At 59.2% G+C, this 20960-nt stretch overlaps 1 protein-coding gene across 4 annotated transcripts; it reads right to left on the reverse strand.

The window, feature by feature from the left end:
* Positions 1-299: 299 nt before the first annotated feature.
* LOC116831274 (uncharacterized) lies at positions 300-20879 on the reverse strand. Of its 4 annotated transcripts, none has more exons than XM_075069468.1 (24): positions 18430-20879; positions 17178-17331; positions 16544-16618; positions 13963-14091; positions 13657-13749; positions 13047-13156; positions 12213-12301; positions 11692-11792; positions 11393-11536; positions 11083-11241; positions 10572-10719; positions 8923-9002; positions 8539-8658; positions 7816-8139; positions 7238-7367; positions 6430-6558; positions 5609-5722; positions 4522-4651; positions 4340-4394; positions 3596-3775; positions 2647-2832; positions 1830-2389; positions 1181-1386; positions 300-574 (listed from the first exon to the last, which is right to left on the reverse strand). In XM_075069468.1, the coding sequence occupies exons 1-22, from the start codon at positions 18477-18479 to the stop codon at positions 2243-2245; spliced, it is 2847 nt and encodes a 948-aa protein (XP_074925569.1). In that variant the 5' UTR covers positions 18480-20879; the 3' UTR covers positions 300-574; positions 1181-1386; positions 1830-2242. The 4 variants fall into 4 exon arrangements, with proteins under 4 accessions (XP_074925569.1, XP_074925568.1, XP_074925567.1 ...); XM_075069467.1 differs by having other exon boundaries at positions 12213-12394; positions 18230-20879; XM_075069466.1 differs by having other exon boundaries at positions 12213-12394; positions 17178-17474; positions 18230-20879.
* Between the last annotated feature and the right edge of the window lie 81 nt (positions 20880-20960).

Genomic DNA, 20960 nt, shown 5'->3' on the forward strand with positions numbered 1-20960 from the left:
GGTGCAGGGGTCAGGGAAGGGGGCTGGGGAGGTGTGGGGAGTGCTGAGGAGGTATGAGGAGAGCGCAGGGTCAGGGCAGGGGGCTAAGGGTGTGTGAGGGGGGCAAGGGGCTGGGTGTGTGTAGGGGGTGCAGGAGGCAAGGCTGGGGGCTAGGGTGGGGGGGCAGGAGGGTGTGAAGGGATGCAGGGAGCTGGGGGTGTGTGTGAGAGGGGGTGCAGGGGACAGGGCTGGGGGCTGTGTGTGTGGTGGGATGCAGAGGTCAGGGCAGAGGGCTCGGATCATGGGGGTGCTCATGCAGGGGGCCATTCTGGATTGTGATTGGCTGGGATCCTTCCCCAGCCAGCTGATTTCCAATAGATGGTTTCTCCAGCTGTGTCCTGGAGTCTGGAATGTGCCCATGGGATCACGAACTGATTTGGAGCCACAGCTGGGTGTTCACAGCCTCTCCGAGAGACTGGGGCCTATCAGGGCCACGCCGCGTCGGATGGGAAGGAAACTCCTCAGCGAGGAGGCTGCGAAGGGCCTCGCTCTGGGACTGGCTGGGCCTGGGCCTGGGCCTGGGCCGGGCTGGCTCCTCCTGCTGCAAGGCATGGGGAGAATGGGACGAGCATTGAGAGCAGCACGAGGCCCTGGGGCTAGGGGCATGGACACCAGGGTCCTAGCTCACAGGATATACAGGGACCCAGCCTGGGCCAAGCAGGACGCTGCCCAGTTTTAGCTGTGGCTGGAGTGTTAGTGACACACTCCGGTCACTTGGTGCTCGTGGGACAGGGTAGGGGGCTCTGTTTTCACCCCAGCAGATGCCAGAACCTCCAGCAATGCCCACTGGGGCATCAAGCCAAACCTGTGACAGGCCGAGCAGCCCAGCCCCTGGGGGTGGGATGGCATCCAGAGCAAGCTGCCCATTGGCCTGAGTCACGTGCACAGGCCCCCGGACTACCTGGGGGCACATTTCCAACTCAGCTCTGGGGGTTCAGTCAGGGCAATGGAGTCCCTGCTCAGCTCTTGGCAATGGGAAGACAGCACTGTAGGGGGGAGGGACAGCCCCAGGCTCCTCGGGGGTGAGGGAGAGACAGCATGGTAGCCTGAGACCCTTGAGCCAGGGGACATTGCAGGGGAGGAGTGGTGGCTCTGGGCTCCTTGAGGGGTGCCTTTGGGTGCAGTTCTTTCTTTTGCCTACCTCACCTGGTGCTCCTGCAGCAGGTAGCCATTGAGGTCCATCTCCAGTAGCCGTGGGGTGATCACCAGTGGGCTTGGCCATGCCAAGTCCCACTCTGGCCAAGCCCCGCTGCTCCCCAGTGCCGGGAAGCTCCACAGCTTGGGGGGCCCTGCCTCCCTTGGGCCGTGCAGCTGGAGACCCTGCATGGCCAGGGGGCTGCTCACTTCCTGCAGTCAGACAAAGGCACCTCATTGCTGCTCCAGGGAAGGGCTGTGGCAGGGGGACCCTGTGAGGAACAACTGGGGCAGAGAAGGCCGGAGGGCAGACAGGGGAGCTGTAGCCTCTTGAGTTTGCCAGTTCCATCCTGTGTGGGCAACACTGTCTCTCCCTCTGGGCTCTGTGTCTCTGCCCCATGCCTGGATCTGAGGGAGCAACATCGAACTCCTGCACTTACCTCAGGGACGAATGTGGCCCAGAAAGGCCAGTAGCAATGCAGGCAGCACCCTCCCCCTAGGGGCAGAGGGACCCTAAACCCTCGGTGTGCCCAGGCTGTGCTGGACCCCCCAGGGTGAGGAACCTCTCTGGGGTAGCCCACTGATATCTGGAGGGACTAGGGCTATCACCCAACCTAGTCCTGGGGGGCGCGGGTTGTAGCTGGCCAAGACCCTACCTGTCCCATCAGCGCTGGCACCAGCATCTTGGGACTGGGTTGGGGCCGCATGTCGCTCCTTCCGGGAGGGGTTAGTGTGGTCGGCCTGGAGCAGACGGGATAAAGCCCCGGGGAGGCTGTCAGGAGGGGAGGGGGCTAGGGGATGATCCAGGTGCCCAGACCTACCCACCTTCCAGGGAGCTGCAATGTGGGGAGGGTTGAAGGAGAATGAGGAGGGTCTGAGATCTCAAGGGAGACTGGAATAAGAGGGGCCCTGGGGGGTTGGTTTGAAAGTGGGACCTGCCCAGGAGGACAGTGGGCAGGACGAGGGCCCACAGCTGCCCCACTCCCTGCTGCCAGAGCCAGCAATGCCAACAGACAGGGGATCCTTGGGCCGATCCCTGCTCTGCCCTCCATCTGGGTGTGAGTGGGCATTACCTGCCAGCCCACGGCAGCACAGGCTGGATCACGAACAGCCCTGAACGCTCCTCCACACGCCTCAGCGTCTCGCTGAGCAGCTCTGCCAGCTGCAGCTGCCTTGCCCAGCTGCGGCACCGCTCGCCCCGCCAGCACTGGAGCCTCTGCCAGGGATATGGAGGAAACCAAACTGGGGTCAGTGTGGAGAGCACAGAGTGCCAGCGCCCCAACCACCCAGCATGCCCCCAGCACATGCAGACACACACCCCCAGCACCCCCACTCTCCAAAGGGACCCCCAGCTCATCCACGCCCTGCTAGCTGCCTCTGGCCACAGACCCACCCGCTCAGAGCAAAGCGCCTCTGGGCTCCAGCCAGGGAGCGAAGGGATTGGGGCTGCAGAGCTGTCCCAGCCAGCCCTACCTGCTGCCTCAGCGCTTGGAGTCGCCCCAGGGCACTCTGCACCATCACGCAGCCACAACTGCCCTGAAGTTGCTCCAAGGTTTCTTCTGCCTCCTTCATGCGGACATGGGCCAGGTAACCCCTCACCAGGCCCTCGAACCTCTGGCGGCGAAGCCATCGGAAGCCCCCCATCAGCAGGCTGGCGTCCTGCGGGGAAAGATGGTCCCTGAGCAGAGCACCACTGCAGCCAGGCATGGTCCTGTTGTCTCTCCATTACACCCTCCCTGTGGTCTGCAGTAGACCCCAGTAGTCAGCTCAGATGCTGTTCTAAGCAGCCCACGCAGGAATCATGGCAGAGCCCTCATGGGCTAAACGTAGCTTGGCCTTCTCCGGAGCCGGGTGAGGCACAGGGCTCTCTTAGCTCATTTCCTGCTTGAAGGCAGCATGGGTCTAGTGGTCAGAGCACAGGGCAGGGAGTGGAAACTGCCATGGACTCCTGGGGTGGCCTCGCTGTACCTCAGTTTCTCCATCTGTAAAATGTGACTCCTGGGACTCATCTGTCTCCTTGGAGGCGTGAGGATTTGGAAGGTATTTGGAGACACTCCGACGAAAGGGCGAGACACATTCTAGACCGGCCTCTCTGAGCTGATGGGCCCCACTCACTCATCTGCCATTTGGTGCAATGCCATTGACGCAGGGCAGGGAGCTCCCCAGAGAGATTATCACGCTCACATCTGAGCATGAGCAGTTTGACATTCCTCCTCCCCCCATTTAAATGGTGGGTGTCTCCGGCCACCCCATCTCCCAGATGAAGGGAAAATGCCCCACCCCCCGTTGCCAATGGTTAGAGGTCGTGAGTGAGAGCAGCTCAGTGCCACGCAGGAGGCAGAGGGATGCCAGGGGAGGTGCCAGCAGGTGATTCCAGCCATTCCTCCAGGCTTGGCTGGTGTCTCAGAGCAGGCTCACCTACCTGGTACAGGCCCCATGGCACCTGGCCTCTGCATACGCCTTGGTTCAGCACCTGTCTGTTGTGCTGCTCATCCTGCTGAGTAAACAGGACCCTAGGGGCTCTCCTCTTGGCCCCGGCGCTGCCAGGCTCGGACCTGGGACTCAGCCCCCTTCCTGCGCTCATCAGCCGGCCTTGGGTTAGCTGGACAAGAATGGCAGGAGACGGTTAGCCCCAGGACTGGCTCTAGGCACCAGCAAACTGAGCATGTGGTTGGGGCGGCACAATTCCAGCCACCTCTCTCTTTTTTTTTTTTTTTTTTTTTTTTTTAAACACTTTGGCAGTTGCGCTCTCGGTGGTCGTCGTCTTTTTTGCTTGGGGCGGCAAAAAACCTAGAGCCAGCCCTGGTTAGCCCCCGGGCCTAGTTCCCCCAGCAGGGTGTGCGCAGCTCCACTGCAGCCAATGGTGAATCACCACACGGGGGCGCTCTTTCCTCCACCAGCGCTGAGCCACGCCCCAGGACATGCACTGGAGTGCCCATCCTGAGCACAAGAGCTGGCCAGCTAGTGACCAGCAGGCATCGCTAGCTGTCTGGCTGCCTCTGTGGCTGGGCACTCAGAGACCTGGGGGTGGATGCTGGGTGTTCAGACCCCCATTGCTCATGGCAGTGCGTCACGCCACCTCAGCTCCCTGCATTGACTCGTGCCAAGTGCGGCTCAGCCAGTCCAAGGCCTGTACTGCCCAGCCCGGCCTCCCAAGCTCCCTTACCGGTACAGCATGGGAGCTGTGCCCTCCTACAGGGTGCTGGTCCAGAGCCAAAGGGCTGAAATGAAGGGGAGAAGATCTGGGTAAGCAGTTAGGCACCTGGTCCCACGGAGCACTGGGGAGCTGGATTGTGTGCCCGGCAGCAGGGAGCTCAGGAATTGAGATGACGCACCCCAACCACTTACCCTGCTCCACCCACGGCAATGCCTTTTCCCAGGGCTGGCGCCGCAGCTCCCCCTTGATCTGACATCATGTTCTGCGGCTGGAGCAGCATCTTGTCATTATCGCTTATACCTTCAAGCAAGCTGTAAAAAACTGAAAGCCATGGAAGCTGATCTTGTCTGTTGCTCCCCTCCATCCCCAGCACCCCTGATGGAAAAACCCCTTCTTCTGTTGCTGGAGCACTGTGCTAGCACTGGTCACCATGGCACATTGTGCTTGGTGCTGTACGGAGTTGGCTGTGTTTCTACAGCTCTAGCGCAACGGGCCCTAGGTATCACCATACCAGGATCATTAACAACACTAAGTCCCCTGGCAACAGTGTCTTGGTGCCGTGAGTTGAGGTCGGGCAGGTCACCCAGGGGAGTGAATCTTAAAGCAAGATGCTCGCATGAGCGCGCCCAGAGCTGAATGTGCAGCAGGCAGCAGCAGCACCAGCACCAGGCAGGAGGGATCTCAGACCAGTCGGGGCTTTACTGATTGGATGATCATTGCACCCAGCAGGGACCAGACACTGGCACTGGGAGCTGATGTCAGCCCAGCAGCTCGTAAGGGGACAGCTCAGGTCTGCAGTGGCTGGAGGTTCCATGGGCACTGGCTGGGGTGCCAGTGTGGGCAGTGAAGCTGGAACTCCAGCTGGATGTTCCACTTTCTGGGTGTCACAAAACCGAGATACCTCGGAATATCTTAGGGCATCTCTGATAGCTCTGGATCACTAGCTGTGTATTTGCTGCTTTTACAACCTGGACCTGGCACAACTGCCCAGCTGCTATACAAATGGGCCCCTCCTGCAGGCCTGGGCAGGAGCTCCAGGGGGCTGTAGGGAGCAATGCCAGGAGGGTGCCAGCAATTTCAAACCCAGAGGTCTGCTTGGGAGAGCTGGGAGCAATCAGGGCCACCTAAGATCATGTTGGTAGGAACGTGACCCAGGAAAGGAAGACAAGCGGCTCAGCTTCACAGTCAGCTGCTCCGGAGACCACACCCAGCTCTGTAGAGCCCTGGGGCAGCCTTGCCATGCCAGGCTGGGAGTCTCAGGCCCTGCGAGCCCCATACCTAGAGTAGCATTCTCAAGCAGCGTGTGGATTTCAGCTCCTGCTGCGTCCTCAGGGGTCACTGTCATTAGCCCGCCACATGGGCCATCCAGGAGCCGAGCCAGTATGTGGAGCTCTGCAATCCAAGCACTAACGAGTCAGTTCCTCAGGAAAGATCATTGCACGGCACCTTTCAGCAGAGGGCACCAGCACATGGGGCAGCAGCAGGGACTGAGCCCAGACCCACTGGATCCAAAACCACAGACCCTGCTGCCTGAGCTGAAGGGCAGGGCCAGCAGCTCCAAGGCCCAGCTGACTCAAACTGTCTGGCCACCAGAGGCAGAGGCAGCGAGCTACAGGCTACGGAAGCACCCAAAGTGCTTCCTGTACATGCATCAGCTCAGCCTCGCCACCCTGGGCCACACAGTGGGGCACTGACTTGGCTGGGGTCTACAGGCAGCACATGGCACAGCCAGGGCTGGAACCCAGGAGTTCTGGTGCCCGTTACCCTGCAGTAACCATGACTCTGCTCCCTGCATTACCGTCAGTGGATTTACCAATAGCTCGCCCACTACACTGTCTACGTAGCCTACAGCTGGCAAGGGCCCTGCCCCAGGCTGTGAGGGTAAATACATTGAATGGGGATGGGGCCAGATCAGGACCTGGTAGTCCCAGGCAGGACTAGCCTGGTGGGGCAGCAGGGTCCCAGGAACAGGCTGCTCCCTCTAACTCTAGGGCCTCTGCCTGATGGATAAGGAGCGCGCTGCCTGCCTGTGCACCCCAGCTTGTGACAGACACGCCGGGGGCTGCTGCTGCCCTTCCCCCCGTTCCTGGTGGCTTTACCTTTAGCCATAAGCCCTGCCCGCAAGGACTCTATGAAGGCCACCACGCGGCTGTCAGCTCCACGGCATCCTGCTGCAGGCGCTGGGGTTGCCCCGCCCTGGGATTGGGACAGGGCATCCGGGGAAGCACCTGAGTCAGATGGAGACAGGGTCACTCCTGGCCATGGAAGGGCAGGAACTGGGCGGGCACCGTTCCAGTCAGCAGCACACAGCGGGGCTCCTCTGGGCATACCCGCATGAGTACCTGTGACGGGGAAAGGGCTAGGGACCCCCAGTGGGCTGGGCACATCCCCTTCTCTTCACGGTGCCAAGCAGAGGCTGTGATCACGGGGGCATTGCCTGAGCCTGGCAGAGCAAATCCTTCTGCTATTGACAACACCCCCTGCCCTGCCCTGTAAATGCCACCCAGGCACTTGGGGAGCAGGGCCTAGAACTCCCACCTGTCTGCTTCCCAAAGACAGGCCTCTGCTGCCCAAGCTCAAGGAGGTCGGCTCCCTTCGCTGCTGGCAGTAGCAATCCCTTCACCCCCAGGGACCTTGCTGCAACAAGGCAACATGCCCGGAGACACAGCATGGGATGCCAAGGGGGCACCACGCACCCTACAATACATGGGCAGAGCTGGCTTCCCAAGCCAAGCCATGGGCATGATGGGCCCGACCCTGCAGTGTCAAGCGGACCCCCAGCGACATCAGCTGAGGGCATTGCCCCCCAGCATGCCTGTGCCAGGTGTCCTTGTTCCTCTCTAGCATCACCCTGAGTGCCTGCCTGGCCTGGGCTGGTGAAGGCTGCCTGCAGTATGTCCCACTCACCTGATCTGGGAGCACCCCCATGCCTAGTGGGCCCTGGGGAAGGAGCAGCTACTCCAGCAGGGGTGGGGGCCAGAGTCAGCTCAGGGAAACCTCTGGCCTGCAAAGTCAACTGCGATCCAGCTGCAAACATCTGGAAATTAGACCAAGAATCCTCAAAGTCACCATGGCAGCAGCAGTGCCCACCCCGGGACACTGGAAAGGGCAGTGACGGTGCCAGGCTCCCAGCCACCCCCTCACTTCGCCCAGCCCCATTCAAAATGCTGCTGAAATCCCCTTCCTAGCCCATTGCTCTGTCCCTGTCCCCCCTACCCCCAGCTCAGCCTCATGCTGCTCCTCTGATCAGCTCACACCAAGTCACTGCCCTGCCCCCTCCACTCTGCCATACAGCTGCTGCAGGGCCACCCACAGGATTCAGGGGGCCTGGGGCAAAGCAATTTTGGGGGCCCCTTCCATAAAAAAAAGTTGCAATATTATAGAATTCTATATTCTCGTCGGGGCCGGGGGCAAATTGCCCCACTCCCCATCAGTGGCCCTGAGCTGCTGCACCCCCCACCACCATGCATGCGATGTCACCTCACCTTTGGGGCTGTCTCCACTCGCTCAGCCAGCTGCTCCTGCGGCACTGGCTGTGTCTGCTGCACCAGCTCCACTGGCTGCACCAGTTGCACCAGCGCCCCCTGCTGCATTGGCTGCACCTGCTGCATTGGCAGGATCTGCAGCACTTTCTCCACCTGCTGAGCTGTCTCCCCTCCCTGTGCTGGCTGCCCCATGGCCACCTGCTTCATGGGATGCCCCATCTGGGATATCTCCAGGTGCTGCACCATCTCTGCTGAGCGCATCGTCTCCAGGTGCTGCGCCTCCTCCACTGGGTGCCATGTGTGCTGCAATAATCTCTGCCTCTCCTAGAGCACAGGAGAGATGATCCCGCCCCAGCACTGACCTTCCGCACACAGGGCAGGTCCCAGGCCTCCCCAGCGTGACCTTCCGCACACAGGGCAGGTGCTGATATTGGCCACACAGCTGCCCTGCCGAGGGACAATCCTGGCAACGCGTGCCCACGGGAGCACACCCAGCTCAGAGGGCTTGCCTAGCCCATGCCCAGCCCTGTCACACACCCAGCATCCAAGCAATGAGCCCCCCTGGACCCACAGATCCTGGAGAGCCCCATGGAGCCTGGACACTCCCTAACGTTACAGGCAGCGACTCAGGAGAATCTGAAATCTCATCTCTCCCCCGAGGAGATCTTGTGCCCCCTGATCCAGACCCCATCCCCCACCATGCCAGGCCCTGCAAACACCCACCTCCTCCCACTTGGCTGCCATGGTCCTGCAGCGCCTTTCCCAGTGCTCGGCATCCTCACGGTTTTGCAGTTGGGCTGCAGCTAACTCTGCCTCCAGGGCAGCCAGGCGCCGGGCTAGGAGCTGGAAGACACAAGCCAGCACTTAGACTGAGACCCAGCTGCAGGCCGAGCTCCCTTGCCTGGCTCTCCCCCTCTCCACCATGCCCCTGCACATCTCCATCCTGAGGAGGTGCCAGGCTCCGACCACGTGCCAGTTCACTCTTATGGCAGTGCAGGCCCAGGCCCAATCCTCAGAAAATCAGGAGCAAGAAGGGAAAGAAAGCCATTCTGAGAGGTCCCCGAAGGCCGACCTCCCCTCCCCTCTCCCCGACAGCAGGGCACCCACCTCACAGGTAGCCGAGGCTTCTGGAGTCTGCACTGTTCCATTCTCGACTGCAGTGCCCCAGCTGGGGCTCCTCTCACCCCCTGCAGAGACAGGACCAAAATAAAAGGTATTTAGGTGCCTAACTCCCATTGGTTTTGAGTCACCCAGCCTGGGCAGCTGATGCACAGAGGGCATCTCCCTGCAGTGCCAGCCCACCCCAGCTGTGAAATCACCCATTTTCCTTCCCCACCACGCGCTCACCCGTGGAGCACCAATCCACAGGCTGGGCCAATGCAGGCCTGGCGTGCTGGGCTCCCTGGGTACTCTGCCAGCAGCAACAGCACAGGGCAGCAGGAAGGGGAGCTTGGGCGTTTCCTGGGGCCCTGCCACCTCTGCCCTGGGGACATGACCTTGAACCCCTCCAGCTAGAGGACAGGCTGCCCATCCTGGCACTGATGCAGCCCAGGGCACACAGGGCAGGGCTGGGCACACTCAGTCACATCCCCCTCGCCCAGTGAGTCTCTGGGCCTGATCCTTGTGCCGATCTCGTCACCTCTCTGGCGCCATCCCCCAGGCCTTTGCACATCCTCCCCCACACCAGACCGGCTCCCAGACCCTGCCATGCAGCTCGGCAACCAGGCCCCTGGGGAATGGGGTCTTGGGGAGAAGGCAGCTGCTGTTGGGGTCCCCTGGCATTTCCGGCCTCTCGTTCAGGGATCCAGCCCAGAGCTGCCCTTCCAGGGGCTGCAACCCCCCACCTGCCTCCCTGTCAGATTTGAACCTTAGCGTTCATAAAATGAGAAGCTAGCATGAAACCTCCAAGCTTAATTGCCAGCTTGGATCTGATATCACTGCCACCAGCCAAAAATTCCAGTGTTTTGGCTCACTCTGGTCTCCCCAAAACCTTCTCTGGGGGACCCCAAGACTCAGAGGCCCTGAGTCTCACACCAAAGGGAAAACAACCTCCTCCCCTTGTCTCCTCTTTATCTCATCCCCAGCTCCCCCTCCCTGGGTTATCCTGGGCGATACTGTACTTAAACTCCTTGAATGCAAAACAGAGAGGGCAATTTACCTCCCCCCCCTCCTTCTTCCCCTGAGGCTGCACAGATTCACCCTCCGTAAATCTAACACAAAGAGAATTTCCCTTCCCTTCGTTCCTTAGCCTACCCAGAGAAAACTCAAACAGGTCTTAAAAAGAAAGCTTTATATAAAAAGAAAGAAAAACACATAAACATGATCTCTGCATCAAGGTGACAATACACAGGGCTATTGCTTATAAGAAAATATATGAATAAACAGCCTTATTCAAAAAGAAATACAATTGAACATTCCAGCAAGCTACACACATGTAAATACCAAAAAACAATAAAAGCCTATTGTTTTTCTACCTTTGTACTTACAACTTGGAAACTGAAGATTAGAAGCCTGAAGATAGAAAGATCCCTCTCATAGCTGAGAGAGAGACAAAAGACACAGACACAGACACAAACATTCCCTCCCTGAGCTTTGAAAAATCCAGTTTCCTGATTGGTCCTCTGGTCAGGTGTGTGGCTCTCTTTGTTAACCGTTTACAGGTAAAAGAAACATTAACCCTTAACTATCTGTTTATGACACTCCCCTCCCCACAAGGTGAGCTGGGGCTGGGCTGAGCAGCCCTGGACAGCAGGTACCTGCAGGGTGTGTGGCTGGCTCCCCTTCAGCATCTTCCTCTTCCTTCCCAGCTTCCCTGCGCCCTCCAGCTGGCCCAGCCAGCACCCCCAGCCCCAGGACAGCTGAGTGCGCCACAGGGCCACCAACGGGCTGCGGCCCCGGGGTGTCCTGAGCAGGGAGAGAAGGGGGTGGGGAGAGAGGGAGTGACAGAGGGAGAAAGGCAGGGGGACCAGAGACCTGGATCTGCTGGAACATGGGGGTAGGTAACTCACACGGGGTGGGGGGGCTGGGAGCAGGGGGTAATACCCATGTGGGGGCTCGGAGTAGGGGGAGTAATGCTCCGGGGGTGCAGAGGGGCAGAAGCCTCGAGCTCATGCAGGGAGGACACTAGAAGCCACTGCCCAAACTCACGACCCCTTCTACAGCCCGCAGGGGGCGGCTCGGCTACCCCACCCAGGGTGGATCCTCAGTTTTGGGGAGAGTCTGCAGTGCGGCCAGGCCGAGGGCATCGAGCATTGCGGGGGGACTCACCTCTGGGTTCGGGAACCCCTCTTCAGGTCGCACCATGGACTCTGCCAGCCCTTCCCCTAGCTCCCTTCCTGCTGGTGGCCCCTCCTCAGCAGCCCCCGTACCGGAGGGGAGCAGCCCTCCTGGGCAGGCAGCAGGGTTGGATGGGGCACAGTCACTGCACTGGGACAGGAGGAGCGGGGTTAGTCCTGGGACTGAGTCCCTGCTTCCCATCCGTCAGGCCAGCGTGCAGTGCCAGGAAGTCGCCCTGCAAGCACAACCAGGTGCAGAGCCTATGGAGCCAGCTCCTCTCCTGGGCTAGCTGGGCCCTCACCTGGGTGGCCACATCCCTCTGCAACCACATCTTCTCCTGCAGGAATCTGTCCAGCTCCGCGATGCACGAGTCCCGGCTCCTCAGCTCGGCTTCCAGGTGGGCCCGCTGAGCCCCACTCTCCTGCTCCAGGCCTTGCAGGCGTCTCTGCAGGGGCAGGAAGAGCAGGGCTGGTTAGCAGGGCGCCCGGGCCCAGGAATGGTGGGGCAGCAGCAGGGACAAGACAGTCCCTCTCCCCACCCCGGACTTTGGTGGGCAGCAGCAGTGCCAGACGCCAGCTCTCCATCCCTCCCCCTGCCCACCTGGGTGCTCTCCAGCTGGGCTCGGAAGAGCCGGCTCTCCTTTGCCTTCATCTCGTTCAGCTGCTGCAGGTCCTTCAGCTGTTGTTCCTTGATCTCCAGGTCTGGAAGAGACCGACAGCCGGCAGGCGTCAGAGGGCACTTCTGTCAGGCCCTTGGGTGGCAGTGCAGGGCAGTGTCCCCAAGGGACCCCGAGCAGGGATCGCCTGCTGCCAGCAAAGACCCCAGGCTGGGGGTCATCCGGAGCCCCACTGCCGAGGCTGGTGGGTGGGGGGGCCAGGAGAGCTGAGTGCTGGGACTCACAGGGCACCCTGGGCTCCGATGCTGGCATCACCCGCGTAATGGCTGGTCTGGAGACTGCTGCTCATGAACCTGCCAGAGGCCTTGCTGCAGGGCCTGCACGTGGCCAGGCTGGGGGCCACGACGCATAGTGGAGAGCTGCAGCCACCAGATTCAATGCTGGAGAGCCCAGTGCAGCCCAGGCCCTTATACCCATGTCACGGGGGTGGGACATGGCCCCTCACCTGCCTGAGCCTGCAGGAGCCTGCGTTTGATCTGGACCACTTCTTCCTTAGCCTTGTCTACAGTCTTCTCCACTTGCTTCCTGTGCCTCCTGAAGGACAAACCCCATCTCACCCGATCATTGCCCGTGCCCCAGGCCAGCCCTTGCCCAGCTGCAGATGGGGGAACCTCCAGGGTAGAGTAACTAGGACCACACGTGCAGGGCAGGGAGCCTGTTTCAAGGGACCTCAGCATAGAGCCCAGCTCTTCAGCCTGGCTGTCCTGCTCTGCGCCCAGCCCCACCTTGGCAGAGGGGTGTCACATTCGCAGCCTGTCTCAGGGACCAGCTGGTTGTTGTGGACGGCACAAATCCTGCACTGTCCCCCACCCTGCGGCTACAGCCACTGCTCCTTTTGGGGTCAAGCCTAGCCTGCTCTGAAGGGGCGCTGCTCTGTTGTAACGGACCCACTCAGCATGGGGCTGGTCTCCCGTGAGTTGTCTGGGCTAGTTGTTCAGAAGCCTGCTGGCCTCAGCTAACAGGCCTGGGGGTTTAGCTGTTAGATCCAGAAGGCCCAGACTCCCTCCTCCCGGCCCAGGGCATGACATAGGACGATCTGACCTTTCTACTGTCTTCCATTACTTTCTCTCTCCCTAGGAAATACAGTTCTGTCAGCCAGACACGGTTGCTGTGGGGGGGGGGGGAGACCTGAGCCTGGAGGTCTCAGCTCTGCTACAGTCTGTCTCCTCAACCCACCCCAGGAGCATGGCTGATAGCAGGTGCCAGGAGCAGCACATGATAAGGGCATAGCAGTAGGCAGGGAGGCTGCAGTGGACACAGCTGCCTGCCCGGCGGGTACCTTTTGGGGCTGGGTGTGGCCAGGGCGCTGGTCACGTAGCTGACAATGTCCTTGTTCAGATCTGCCAGGCGGGACATAGCTGCCTCGGCCGAGCTCAGAGCAGCTGTCACCTGGCGGCAGAGATGGGTAGCCCCTGAGACAGCCTCTGGCAGGGATGGGAGAGGGGCCTAGGGACAGTGCCCACAAGTGACTGCAGGCTGCCAAGTGCCCTGGGTGAAATGGGCTTGGGAAGGGGGGGCGCAGCCCAGGGCCCACATTCGATGGTCTGCCCCCAACCAGCAGCATGATGGGAGAAGCCCCTGGAGTCTCCCCCTCCCTCCTCCTTTGACTTGGCTCCTCCTGGTTGGGTCCTGCTTGGTTAATTTCTCCCAGTGCCCCAGGGGCATCCCCAGCCCAGAGCAACTGACCCGCAGGAGTCTGGGCTCGTGGGCAGGTCCAAAGCAAATCAGTGCGGTGACACTGCCAAGAGCCAATAAATAGGAGCTGTCTAGCTGGCGAGTGGCTATGTGGGGCTGGACAGGGTGCATTGTGGGCTCTGGGGTCATGGCACTGCTGTGCCAGTCACTCAGCCCCAGGGATGGCAAAGTGGCTCCAGCCTGTCGGGTATTACCTTGCCAGCCATGTCGCCCATGTGCACGGGGAAGTCGTCGGGCAGGCTGTGGCTCTCCAGCCCCAGCCCCAGCTCCGCAGAGCAGCTGAAGAACTGCAAGGGAGAGAAGCACAGGTCAGAGTCCAGCCTGCGTCCTGAGCCAGAGGGGACATCTGCTTGCCAAGGCCCAACTGAGTGAGGCCCCAAGTGTGCCCATTTCAACCTGGAGCCTGCATCTCTGCACAGAAGCATTGCCACGCATACAGTGTTTGCCTCTGGGCCCCCCAGGTTCTCCCTGGACCCCCGCACACCATACACCCCTCTGACCTCCTGAAGCTGGCTCAGGAGGCTGTTGCGCTGCCCACAGGACTCCTGGTATCCCACGATGAAGACAGTCACTTGCTGCTGGTATCTCTTCTTCTTCACGGGGTCCCCCAGGACGGCTACCAGCTGCTCCTGGGCATACGGGAGAGAAATTCTGGGCTCACGGAGACTGGAAAAGCACGCCCCTTCCCATACTCGGGGCGTGTATGACGAATACACACCCATGGCTCTCCCCTAAAGCAGTTTGGAGCCAGTTCTGCCTCACTCAGCTCTACAGAGCTCACTCAGCAGGGGTGTTTGCATGTTGGGAGATGCCCCACCCCTCCAGCCTGCAAAAGCTGTTTGGACAAGGTGGACAGTGGCATGTGGCTCAGACTTCTCCTTCTGCCCTCTCCCCAGACTAGGCTAGCCCAGGGTGTGAGCGTTTAGCAAATGGCTACGTTCCGTGTAGTGTCCAGGCGGGTGTCTAGCATCTCTGCCATACGGCATATGCCATCTCTGCCATACGGCATCAAGGCGGCTCAAGCGTGGGAGTGTTACAAACATAACAACCCCTGGTTCTTACAGCACCTCCCATCAGCTGGGCTCAAAGCCCTTTACAGAGGAGGTTGGTGTCATTATGTCCATATGGGGAAACTGAGGCACAGCAAGGGGCTATGACTTGCCCAGTGTCACCCAGCAGGCCAGGAGAGAGCCAGGCCTAGAACCCAGGTCTCCTGAGACCCACTGTGGTGCTCCTTCCACTATGTCATACTACCTCCTGCAGCAATGCTGGGCAAAGAGCTAAAAACCCACCCAAACCAAAGCCTTGGACTCCCTGCAATTCACAGGGGTCTTGTTATTCACTAAGGTGATCCAGCCCAATTTGCACCTCACCAGGACCTAGCACTCACAAAACTCCTCCCGGGGTGGGGATTTTCCTAGTTGAACACTTTCACTTGGCCTATCAGGATGCACAAACAGCCCCATGTGACAGTTTGCTGCTAATCTGCCCTGAGGAGTCAGCAAGGTGCCCGAAGAGGAGCTCCACTGGCAGCACTCAGGGTGCAAGCCAAGGGCCACACAGCCTGGCTCTGCTTCTGTACATTCGGCACCAGCTGCCCTGGCAACCTCTAGCTAGAGCTCCCAGCCCTGGGGTTGCATCATCACCAGCTGTGCCGGAGGGGGAGAGAACAGTAGAGCCCTGTCTGCATGGGTGGGGTGGGCGGGGCGGGGAGGGGACAACACTGGAGGCTTGAGTGTGTGGAGCTTAGGGGGCAGGACACTGAAGCCCTTTGTGCATGGAACTGGGGGCCAGGGGGAGGGGCGGGATGCAGTGCGAGGGCTCCTTAGGGCTGCAATCAGCCTACAACCTGATTGGTTACTACACTGCCCTTAGCCTCCCCACCATTTTAGTCCTGTCTCCGCTCCCCACCCTCCCCTGACAGAAACTACCCCATATTGGAGGCAAGTTTGTAGAAGTTTTGGTGGTGCCCAGAACATGCCCCCCCAACGCCGCCCCCACCTGCCTAAGGCTCTGGGCGGGGTTTCAAGGGGGAGGTCTGGGGTGCAGGCTTTGGGAACAAGTTTGGGTGCTGGGTGCAGGCTCCAGGCTGGGGCACGGGGTGGGTGTGCAGGAGGGGGTGAGGGCTGCAGGCTTTGGGACGGAGTTTGGGTGCAGGCTCTGGGTTGGTGGTGGGGGTGTAGGGAGGAGTGAGGGGTGCAGGCTCTGGGACGGAGTTTGGGTGCTGGGTGCAGGCTCTGGGCTGGGGCAGGGAGTGGGTGTGCAGGAGGGGGTGAGGGGTGCAGGCTTTGGGACGGAGTATGGGTGCAGGAAGGGGGAGGTGGTGCACTCTGGGGCAGAGGATCAGGCTGCAGGGGAATGAAGGTTGAGGATGAGGGGTTCATGATGCAGGGGGGCTCAGAGCTGGGGCAGAGGCTCAGGGTGCAGGGGATGAGGGGTTTGTGCTGTAGGGGGGGCTCAGGGCTGGGGCTGAGGATCAGGGTGCAGGGGGATGAGGGCTCAGGGCTGGGGCTCAGGGTGCAGGGGGATGAGGGCTCAGGGCTGGGGCTGAGGATCAGGGGGATGAGGGCTCTGGGGCATTGGAGAGGCTCAGGGCTAGGGTGGAAAAGCAGGGTAAGGGCAGCCTGCCTTGCCATTAGTGGATGGCAGATGCTAGGACCCTGGGGCAGCAGACAGCAGTTCTGCCGGGAGGCGTTCTCTGGCAGCTCGAGCAGAGCAGGCAGGGACACTGGCGGAGGGGGGACACAGGGGGAGGGGTGGAAGGCGGAGGCCGGGACCCGCTCCAGGCAGGGATGCGGAGGGGCGGGGCGGTGGAGGGAGACCCGCGGGGGCCGGGACCCAATCCAGGCAGGGCCGGGGGAGAGACCCAGCTCCAAATATTGCTGGAGCAGGGCCCCCAGCCCTGAATATTCCTGGAGCCCAGGCACCTCAAGCCCATATAACCCGCTGCCTACACCCCACGCTGGGGCAGGGACCTCTCCGTACAGCAGCCCAGCCCTGGCAGCTGTTTCACCCTCTCCCCCTGGGGCGAGGAGCTGTGGAACAGGCCTGGGGAGAGACACTGCGCCCTGTTGAACCTACCACATCCTCCACAATCTCTGTGGCTGCTTGCTGGGCAGACGAGACCTGCTCACTGTGCTCGTAGGCCTGGATCACCTGATAGGAAGTGAAAGGGTTAATCAGCAAAGGCCGGGGGCACTCCAGGGTATGACCCACTCCCCCCCGCCCCCCTCGACAGGCCCAAGGCCCGTTACTAAGGTTGGGGAGAGCATCCCAGCTTGAGCAGGCAGGGAAAGTGCCAGGAAGGTGGCTGCCTGCCCCTCACCTATGGGGATGAGCAGAGCCAGTAAGGAAAGCAGGAGCATCTCTGCTGAACTGGGGGGCAGGATAGGAGAGGGAAGGGAGCAGAGGGTGATGTGTAGGGAGCGAGGCCTGCATGCCCTTTGTCTCTGCTGTAGAGATGGGTGAGGCAGCTTGGCCCTCTCTCTGAGCTATTGCTGTAGGCTCTCTGCAGACATCCCTGCAGCACCTTCCTTTCACAACCATGTGGGCTACAAAGTCCTCCCTTTAGCAGCAGCGCTTCCTCCACCCCTGCTATGGCTGGAAGCTGTGCCACACTTGGGTCAGGGCTCCAGCAGGGAATAACATGGGATCCCTGTTCAGGGGCAGTTTGCATCTAGACAGGGATGGATGTATGGAAATGCTGTTTGCTCACATGGTCAATCCGCGCCTGGATCTTTTCCAGCTCTTCCCTGGTTTCCTCAGCCTGCCGCGCTGCCTTGGAGTACATGGTGGCTTGGATCACGGCTGGGGTTGGCCCGGCCCAGCTGTGGAGGCTGCTGTCCCAGCTGGTCTCCATGGCAGCCAGCCTGGGCAGGAGACAGAGGTGATGCAGTGGGAGTCTCTGCTCACAGCCTATGTAATTTGGTTCCTTGGCTTTGGGGTTTCTCTCAGCCCAGCTCTCAGATGATCCAGATTATCCTTTTCTCCCCTCTTCCAAAGGTGGCCCCTCCTATACACACAGCACAATCCAGGAGGCTGGTTATGGGCCTGGGTCCCTCACTGACCCACCACTAGCTGCTCCATAAGCTGGCTCCTAAGCCTGGGGTGGGGTGGGGTGGGCAGGGCAGGGCATCATGTGGCATGCAGAACACTGGATTTGCTATTTACGCCACTCAGAGTCACCCCCTCATCCTTGTTAACACAGCACCAAGGGGCAGAGATTGACGAGCTCACAGCCAGGCAGTTCACAACCATCATAGCTCTGGCCCATGCTCAAGGGTTGGGAACAGACACCCCCTGATCTTGCTTCGGCAGGTTATTGGGGCTGCGGGAGCAACGTGCTCAGCGCTCCCACTCCTCACACACCACAGCAGTCACACCACCTCTGGGCATTTCATTGCCTTGTCCAGCTGAGCGGGAGGGAGAGTGGTTGGGCCATTCCAGTGACAGACCCCCCAGGATACAGCAAGGCTCTGCACAGGTGTTAAGGAATCACTACGATGATCTAATCTAGTCTCCTGCACAGCACAGGCCAGGGAATCTCACCCAGGGATTCCTGCAGCGAGGGCATAGCTCCTAGAGAAGCCCATAGTCACTGGAGAGGCTGTGCATTAGATAGCTATAGCCTGTCAGCATAGTCTAGCCTGTGCCAGAGCATTACAGACCTCATGAGGTTAGTGAGCCTCACAGACATGCAGTAGCTGTTGAGAAAGTATAAGGGGCAACACACCGAGTGAAAAAGTCCTATGCTTAGAAGTCACTCACCTGCCTGGAGCTCCAGCATCGGCTGCTATTGACTGAGTGAGTCGCACTGTGGGGATATTTTCCAGCCTGATGCTCACAATGGTTACTATAAACAGGTGTTTAGTAACAGTCCCCAGGGGAGAGTACGCACACCCCACAGCTTCTGTGGAAGGAGGAAATGGAAAATCACCCACACCCAGGCCTTAGTCGCTGTTACTTACCTGGCCCCATCACTAGTAATCAGGTTGGCAGGGACGAAGGTTTTGACCATGGAATCCAAACCTCCTTTAACTGGAATTTACTTGGCAATACCCTAAACTGACAGCAAAACTCAGCTACCACCAAACAGCTATGCGAAGGGGCATGGTTCAGGTAACTGGCCAACAGCTGGGATGCTGCTCACTCTACAAGTCAGTCTAGCAAAGAATGGTCTGACACCATCCAGTGGGTGGAAGCTGAAGCTAGACAAATTCAGACTGGAAAGAAGTGTAAATGTTTAATAGCGAGGGGAATTAACCATCGGAACAAGTTTACCAGCAGCCACAGTGGATTCTCCATCACTGGCCATTTTTAGATGGAGTGGATTTTCTTTTTTTTTAAGTTATGCTCTAGTGCAATGGGGGGAGGGATAGCTCAGTGGTTTGAGCATGGGCCTGCTAAACCCAGGATTGTGAGTTCAATCCTTGAGGAGGCCACTTCAGGATCTGGGGCAAAAATCAGTACTTGGTCCTGCTAGTGAAGGCAGGGGGCTGGACTCAATGACCTTTCAGGGTCCCTCCCAGCTCTAGGAGAGAGGTATATCTCCATATTTAAACTGGAAATTAATTCTGCAAAGGCTTGATGGTCGTAACAGTCCCTTCTGGCTTTGGACCCCATGAATTAGCCCAATCACTAGTCACACCTGAGATTACTATTGACATTACAGATACCGTGTTCCCCCCTCTCTTGGGGAATGGATCTAGTCAGTTTCCCTTGCCAGATCTCAGGTGCTTCTACTTTGCATATCTCCTACCCAAGCAGCCAAGACCTTTACAGTGACAGAGCTCAGAACACACCCCTCTGAGGGCATCTTCACACCCCCACCTCAGGCACAGGGGAAACCCGCATTTCAGAAGTGACCCGATTGAAGACTTCCATTTTTACTTAACTGTCCAGAGCAGAAATACAACCACCAGGCAGAAAACCCAGTGCAGCTCATTTCCCCTACTTCTCCCCAGCCATGGACACGGTCCATCTAGCTGGGGCTACTGGAAGGGGACTGATTGTGCAGTGACTGCCCAGGGAAGGTGGTTTATTTGGAGTGGAAAGCAGTGCTCACATACTGGGACTCACCAGCTTATTTCAGAGAAACTGACAGCACACAAAATGGGCTGAATATCAGACTTTTCAAACCCCACATAGCCACAGGCGTGCTGGTACAGCCCAGGCCAGGCAACATCTCACTAAAGAGGCTGCAAGGAAGATTTAGTACAGAGGGCATCAGGGACAGAAACTCCCAGCAGAACCTCTCCAATTCAGTAACTCCAGCAACCGCACTTCTGCATTCTGAAAGCAAGGGTGTAACTGAACAAATCATCACAGAAAGTGCCATGTTCAGGCAGTGCCACCCCTCCTCTGGGCTTCCCCCTGCCTTGCTGCAAGCTCTTCCGAGACTCACAGAAGGTAAAGAGCCCCCACGCTGCAGTGGCAGGCCTCAGAGCACATACTGCCCTGTGTCCCTAGTTTGCTAATCTACCACGGTTGACTGGAACTGGGAACGGAGTACTACTCAGTGCATGCAGGGTGCTACCTCTACGCCTGCCGCAGAGTATGGGAAAGGTGTGTGTAGAGCACCCCCTCCGCAATGGTGGGTAGGTCAAAGTCCTAAGCATGCCAGCACCAGCACAAGGCACCTCTGCACTTCGCATGAACACACTGTGATGCCTCCCATCTGGTAATGCATCAAACAGCATGTGCCTCAGCATGGATGGCACTGCATGACACGGTACTTGCAGCTCATGTGCTGAGACCACTGACCTAGAGGAGACAAAGCCCACAGAAACAGAGCAACACCAGGACCTAAGAAGACAGTGTGGTATTCGGGTCTGCTGGGCTCAGACTCTCACCTCCACCCTGGTGATACACAGTAAGGGAGAGCTGGCAAGCTCACAGCCACACCTGCTGGGCGGGAATTAGGTCTTGTCCACACAGGACAGTTTTACCAGTTACTGGTATGATTAAACCAGTGCATTTAACCAACCTAGATATCCCAGGGTAACTCTCTGGTGCTGGAATATGCGAGTGTCCATGTGGGGATTACATGGGTAGAACTAGCACAGTTTAAACACACAGTCACTTACACCAATAGACCTTCCCTATGTTGACAGCCCTCAGGCCACTGCTCAGCACATTCATCCTGGTGACTAACAGAGCGTTCAGGACCAACTGCTGAGCTTCAGAAGGGTCCAGTAGCCACACCTCAGGGGGACAGAGCACAGCTCCCGTGCTTCCGCCAGAACTACTCTGCTAGGCTCGGAGGACAATACATTGTGTTTATCACCCTCTGGTGGCGAGGTACCGCATTCACAAACATAGCAACTGTGGGTGCCCAGCAGAGGAAGATCATTCCCCATACGCCAAAACAGTAGTGAATGCCCCCACCCCGAGCCCACATCACTGCTCATGGGCCTCCTGCTCCTGTGACACTCCCTCCCGCAATAAGGGCCAGTCTAGCATTCCCCACCCCAGACGTCACCACAGCACTAGCGGAAGA

Source organism: Chelonoidis abingdonii, chromosome 9 (assembly GCF_003597395.2).
Source record: "Chelonoidis abingdonii isolate Lonesome George chromosome 9, CheloAbing_2.0, whole genome shotgun sequence".
Lineage (NCBI taxonomy): Eukaryota > Metazoa > Chordata > Testudines > Testudinidae > Chelonoidis > Chelonoidis abingdonii.

What these genes read in the sequence shown, in the direction of transcription:
- LOC116831274 (XM_075069467.1), bottom strand. Translation starts at nt 17,321, where the DNA reads ATGGAGACCAGCTGGGACAGCAGCCTCCACAGCTGGGCCGGGCCAACC. An exon ending in AGAGGGATGTGGCCACCCAG is followed by an intron (nt 11,242 to 11,392) that starts GTGAGGGCCCAG and finishes CTCCTGTCCCAG; the next exon opens with TGCAGTGACTGTGCCCCATC. An exon ending in TGCCATGGGGCCTGTACCAG is followed by an intron (nt 2,833 to 3,595) that starts GTAGGTGAGCCT and finishes CTTTCCCCGCAG; the next exon opens with GACGCCAGCCTGCTGATGGG.